General features: G+C 46.2%; 1 protein-coding gene across 1 annotated transcript in view; it reads right to left on the reverse strand.

Annotated features, from left to right (window-relative positions):
• Window positions 1-58: 58 nt before the first annotated feature.
• Window positions 59-6,118, reverse strand: part of LOC117797109 — a 51,630-nt gene continuing 45,570 nt past the window's right edge. The window contains exons 7-8 of the mRNA XM_034647766.1: window positions 2,697-2,857; window positions 59-962 (exon numbers count right to left, since the gene is read on the reverse strand). Of these exons, the coding sequence (XP_034503657.1) occupies window positions 2,726-2,857 (132 nt within the window). The 3' untranslated portion in view covers window positions 59-962; window positions 2,697-2,725. The remainder of the gene's footprint in view (window positions 963-2,696; window positions 2,858-6,118) is intronic.

The raw sequence follows: 6,118 nt of genomic DNA on the forward strand, positions 1-6,118 counted from the left end.
CGTGGAAATGATAGGCGATTCAAATCGCAGGATTCATAAATAAAGTTTTATTGGAACCCAGCCATGCTCATTCGTGTAGGCATTATCGGGGCGGCTTTTGTGCGACAAAAAGCTGAGTAGCTGCCGCTCACAAAGGCTTAAAATCTCTACTAGGTGGTCCTTGGCAAGAAAAGTTTGCTGGACCCTGTTTTAGTGGCACTGGTCTCCTTTCTGTTCCTGAGACTTGCCCTGTGCGTTCTTTCCTCAGGGCTTTCTATTTCCTGTTCCCTCCTCCTGGAATGTTCTCCAGCTCTCCGCATGGTTGGTGTGTTCTCACAGGGTCTCATTATCATGGACAAAACCAGCAGAAAGTCACGTACTGTTTGATTGTATCTCTCACCTACAAAAGGGTCAATCTCCCATCCCTGGATAAAGAGATTGGATTTCAGACTTGTCCCTTCCTGTCTGGCAACGAAAAGGAAACAAACTTTTTGGAGGCCAGGGTCGGCTCTGGACTCCACTGACCTGATGATTCTCTCCGCAGCCAGTGCGAATGGCTGTGCCTCACCTGTCGCACTCAAGATTCTAAGACGCTGGAGGAGAGACTGTGTGTCCCATCTTCCAGACTCAAGGGAACAAAGGCGGCTTCAGAGACTCTTCTCATGCCGTTTCAGCCACATTTCCGTCCCATTATAGCCAGCAAAGCAGGTGCACGGTCCAGAATTCTTGGTGTAATCTGTGGACGTAGGAATGCAAAGGAGGATGAGGTTTCTGTCGTTACAGCACACTGGTGCGTGGAAGACAGTAGCCCTCGGGATTAAAGGTAAAGACATTGAGTTTGCGGTGTCGTCAAAGTGCACAGATTTTGGATCGAGAGACCTCCCCTCTCCAGATCAGCTGCAGGACCATGCCCGTCATTGGCCCACTGGGAGCCAGCTTCCTCTTCTGCAAAATACCAACTTGCCTAATCCTCTTTCAGAGTCCTAAGGATCAAATGAGAAAACATTTATAAAACTGCTTTGCAAACTAAGTCTTAAAGAATAGAAAGAATTTTATGAGCCCTCTCTTAATACCATAAAACAAGAACACCTTATTCTGCTTAATAAATCCCACTGTGACAACTCCCACAATTTTGTGTGTATTTTAAGACTTTTTAATTAAATTGGTATGTCCTTAAATGTATTATTTTGTTCTCAAAATAGATAAAGAAGGGGCATCTGGGTGGTGCAATCAGCTGAGTGTCTGACTCCTGATTTCGGCTCAGGTCATGATCTCAGGGTCGTGAGATCAGGCCCGTCTTGGGCTCCGTGCTCAGCTCGGAGTCTGCTTGATTCTCTCTCTCCCTCTACCGCTGCCCTCACCCCACGGCTTATGTTCTCTCTCTCTCTCTCTAAAATAAATAAATAAGTCTTTTGAAAAATAGATAAAGAAAAGATACATGTAAGATTTTAGGGGTTGTCAGCTTAAAATGCAAGTACATTCCGTGAGATGCAGGGGGCAGCCTGCCTGAGGTGAGATGAGGACAGGAGATTTTGAAAAAGCAAGCCACAGAGATAACAGATCAAGGTCAAGTGGGAGGGAGAAATGCATGGTACCTCCTCTCACATTTATGTGGCAGTTTTAATTTAAAAACAATATATTTCTCAAAGCAAGTCAGCGAATGGGGTGTGCCTTAGGAAGTGCTGCCGTGTAACTGAGTGTACCCACCGCCCCAGGAAGTGTCTGACAGAGGCTACCAAGGGAAAGTGTGAATTGGACAATAAAGAAACACACAATAAATCCGTAGTCAGTGGGGATAGTGCTGGGCCAAGAGCGGGTTTTAACATCAATGCCGTATGTCTGTTACAGCCTGCGTGAGGGCCCCGTCCCTGGGGTCAGGAAACGCGGGTCCCAGTGAACGCTCTGGCGCCTTCTAGCCGTATGAAGTTGCTCTCTGGGAGCCAGCTTTCTCATCTGTGAAGTTGGGACAATATGCTCTATCTTTCAGGGTGGTTGTGAGTAGAGATAAGCACTCTGCGCACTGCTCAAAGGGAAGCTATTGCTGCTGTTCGAACGGGCCAGGTCACTAACTACAGAGATGTACACTTCGTTAAAATAGCCCCGTCTTCAGGGGCGCCTGGGTGGCTCAGTTGGTTAAGCTTTTGCCTTCAGCTCAGGTCATGATCCTTGGATCCTGGGATCAAGCCCCGCACCGGGCTCCCTGCTCAGTGGGGAGTCTGCTTCTCCCTCTCCCCCTGCTTGTGCAAATAAATAAATAAATAAAATAAATAAAATCTAAAAAAAATAAATAAATAAATAAAATCTAAAAAAAAAAAGAGTCCTGTCCTCACTAGGTTGCAAAGCTACTAGTGTTAAAGCATAGCCAACGTTAGAAGCTGACATGTCTTATCTGGGGCCCTGGAGATGATTCGCGGTAAGAGTACTGCAAGAATAGACGGAACCCTCAGCTTCTTCAGGGGCCAGCCTCACGGTGAGGATCTTCACGTGACTGAAGAATGAAGTGTCCGGGGTCTGACTTAGATAATTCATGCAAGACTGATTCCGCAGGGATTGTACAGCATGGGGCCACAGGCCTAGAGAAGCAACCCTCACTGTAGTTAAGAAGGAAAACCAAAGCCTGAGCCAGAAAAGCTGAACTGAGCTCCAGGTGGTTGGAAAGGTAAGAGTAGGAAGCAGAAAGTAGGCCACGACCCAGGAGAGGCCTAAGCAGGTGGTACCTATAGATGGTTGACGTGGGGTGTCCACGCTAGGGTGTGGTGGGGCTCTTTCTTCCATGCCACTGCAGAGCTAGCCAACCTGCCCACACCTTCCTGGATGGACCCTTGCCCCGCTGTCTGTCACACCCCAGCGGCATCCACAGCTCTGCTCTTGTTCTCACCTGTAAAGAACAAAAGAAGAGAGTGGCGAGCAGAGGTTGGGCCAGGTGAGATGTCACTCACACTGGCCAGCAACTGTAGGTGAGCAAGGAAGGTCCAGGCCCCTAGCAATCTGGAAGGTCTCCTTGGTACGATGGAGGGGGCAGTTCTACGTATCAAAGGCCAGTCCCCTTGTCCACCTACAAATGCAATTCCCTCAGCAAAGATCTCTGTAGAATCTCACCAAGCATCTCTAAAGACTTAGAGGTGGTGACAGACCAACTTCACAGACCTGGGGTCCAGTGTGTGAGGCCTCTCCTCCACCTCACATCCAGCTTCCCTTCCTGACCACCGGCACCAGCCGGCAGAGAAGGTCACCACACAGTAGTTCAATATTCCCAATGTATAGAAGATGAAAGACAATTTAGGATTACCAATAATGAATAAAACAATGGGGTGTGTAAAAGACAAATATTGGAATTTGTGTAATCTTTCATTACAAATATACTTTGTGAATTTCCGAGAAAAGATATCATGTAGCTTTATAAAACTTTATTATACTAATAGAAAATATTATGGGCTTCCTAATTCATATGTTGGAGCCTGAGTTGCCAGTACCTCAGAATGTAACTGTATTTGGAGATAGGGCCTGTAAAGAGGCAATTAAGTTCAAGTGGAGGCATCAGAGTGGGCCCTACTACAATGACTGGTGTCTTCATAAAAAGAGGACATTAGGACGCAGACAGAGAGAGATACCAAACAGGTCCAGGCACAGAGAGACAACCATTTGGACACACAGCGAGAAGGTAGTTACAAGCCAAGGAGAGAGGCCTCAGAAGAGACCAACCTTGCCAACACCTTGGTCTTAGACTTCTAGCCTCCAGAGCTGTGAGAAAATAGCTTCTGTTGTTCAAGTCACCGGGTCTGTGGCCCTTGGTTGTGGTAGGCCTAGCAAACTAATATCTTAATGATCAGTTTGGGATATGCTGAAATAGCATGAATAATCATTGCAATACTATTATATTAAAATTTATTGTGCACATTTATTCATTTATATGCGTTGGTTACCTAGTAGCCCTGGTTTATAAGCACTAACTTTCCCTAGCTTTGTGTGAGTTCTTTGCACTGGATTCACGCAAATGCTCAAAGGGGTAGGCTTTGCCATTAGAGACAAACTCGGCGCATTCTTGGGCTGTACTCCTAATTCCTAGCCGGGGCCTTTGGGACTGTGGTGGCTTTGTACCACACCGATATAGCTAAGCCGGAACCATGTTTCCCAGAAAATGGAAGCAACCTTTGGAAGGCAGAAGTGACGCGGCAGCCATGATTGTAGCAGAAGGTCCGCGTAAGTGGCAGCTCGCACACAATGCCGTGAGTTTGCTGGCTCACTGCTTCTCCAGCTTTCTCTGAATCCTGGCTAGGTCTGTGAATAACTCCATGACGAGGTGCACCAGCTGTTCTGCAAGTGTGCTTCATCGTCAAAGTCAGGACAGGAGGCGTAAAAGCGCAGTGTGGGACCTACAGGTCCCACCTCCTCGGCGCAGGTTCCAGTCCGTGCCTGCGCTCCTCACAGCTCCACTCCGCGTCCGTGTTCCCCTCCTGAAGCTAGCCCAGCCTGCTGACTTCAGACCCACGTCTTGACAGAGGGACAATAGATTGCACAGACTGCTTAACCAGCTTCCATAATCATGTACATTCTAATCCCTACAATAAACTCCCTGTTTCACTCAAAGTGCTTTTGCTTCTCCATCTAACTTTAATTGATACAGATTTTGGAACCAGAGTGGGGGCTGCTGTAATAGAAACCTAAAACACGTGCACTGGCTTTGGGACTGGCCTTGAAAAGTCTGTCAGCAAAGACTTAAATAAACATGAGGAAAATATTATTGGAATGTGAAAGAAAGGAGACATTTTTATGGAGTGGCTTAGGGAAGTTTAGCAACATTGACACCCACGGTAACTTGGAAAATAGAAAATGTACCAATGAACATGTGAGCTGGCCCGGGAAATTTCCAGGCACTGTGTTGAAAGTGCCACCTGGCCTCTTCCAGCTGCCTACAATAAAATGAGAGAGTTATAAAGATAAGCTAAAGAACAAACAATTAATTATAAAGGTGACAGGACTTGCTGAGTTTGAAAACAAAATGGCTTCTCGTTCCCAGATGGCAAACAAATCTAAAATTAAGAAATGGCTTCTGGATCTGGTTCCAGTAAAGATGGAGTGAGCAGATTCCATAGTTTCTCTCCCACTGGTTACATCTGAAAACACTAGACAGAACACATAAAACAACTAAGGAGAACTCTGAAAGGTAATAATAGCAGGAGAATTGGGGAGGGAAATCAAAACTCCAAGAAAGGCCAATAAAGTGCTGAGAAGTCTGGGGTGTTTTTCCTTCTCCATCTCTTGGCATAAACTCACAGCAATTTGAAACTCAGAACAGCTTAAGTTGCACAGACAGAAAAGATCCAAGAGAAACCCTCTCTTTCTGATCAAAAGAATAGGGAGGGTGGAGCACCTGGGAGGCTCAGTCCATTGAGGTTCTGACTCTTGATTTTGGTTCAGGTCATGATCTCAGGGTCTGATTCTTGATTTTGGTTCAGGTCATGATCTCAGGGTTTTGATATTGATGCCCATGTAGGGCTTCATGCACAGCAGGGAGTCTGCTTAGANCCCTACTACAATGACTGGTGTCTTCATAAAAAGAGGACATTAGGACGCAGACAGAGAGAGATACCAAACAGGTCCAGGCACAGAGAGACAACCATTTGGACACACAGCGAGAAGGTAGTTACAAGCCAAGGAGAGAGGCCTCAGAAGAGACCAACCTTGCCAACACCTTGGTCTTAGACTTCTAGCCTCCAGAGCTGTGAGAAAATAGCTTCTGTTGTTCAAGTCACCGGGTCTGTGGCCCTTGGTTGTGGTAGGCCTAGCAAACTAATATCTTAATGATCAGTTTGGGATATGCTGAAATAGCATGAATAATCATTGCAATACTATTATATTAAAATTTATTGTGCACATTTATTCATTTATATGCGTTGGTTACCTAGTAGCCCTGGTTTATAAGCACTAACTTTCCCTAGCTTTGTGTGAGTTCTTTGCACTGGATTCACGCAAATGCTCAAAGGGGTAGGCTTTGCCATTAGAGACAAACTCGGCGCATTCTTGGGCTGTACTCCTAATTCCTAGCCTGGGCCTTTGGGACTGTGGTGGCTTTGTACCACACCGATATAGCTAAGCCGGAACCATGTTTCCCAGAAAATGGAAGCAACCTTTGGAAGGC

Source organism: Ailuropoda melanoleuca, chromosome 18 (assembly GCF_002007445.2).
Source record: "Ailuropoda melanoleuca isolate Jingjing chromosome 18, ASM200744v2, whole genome shotgun sequence".
NCBI lineage: Eukaryota > Metazoa > Chordata > Mammalia > Carnivora > Ursidae > Ailuropoda > Ailuropoda melanoleuca.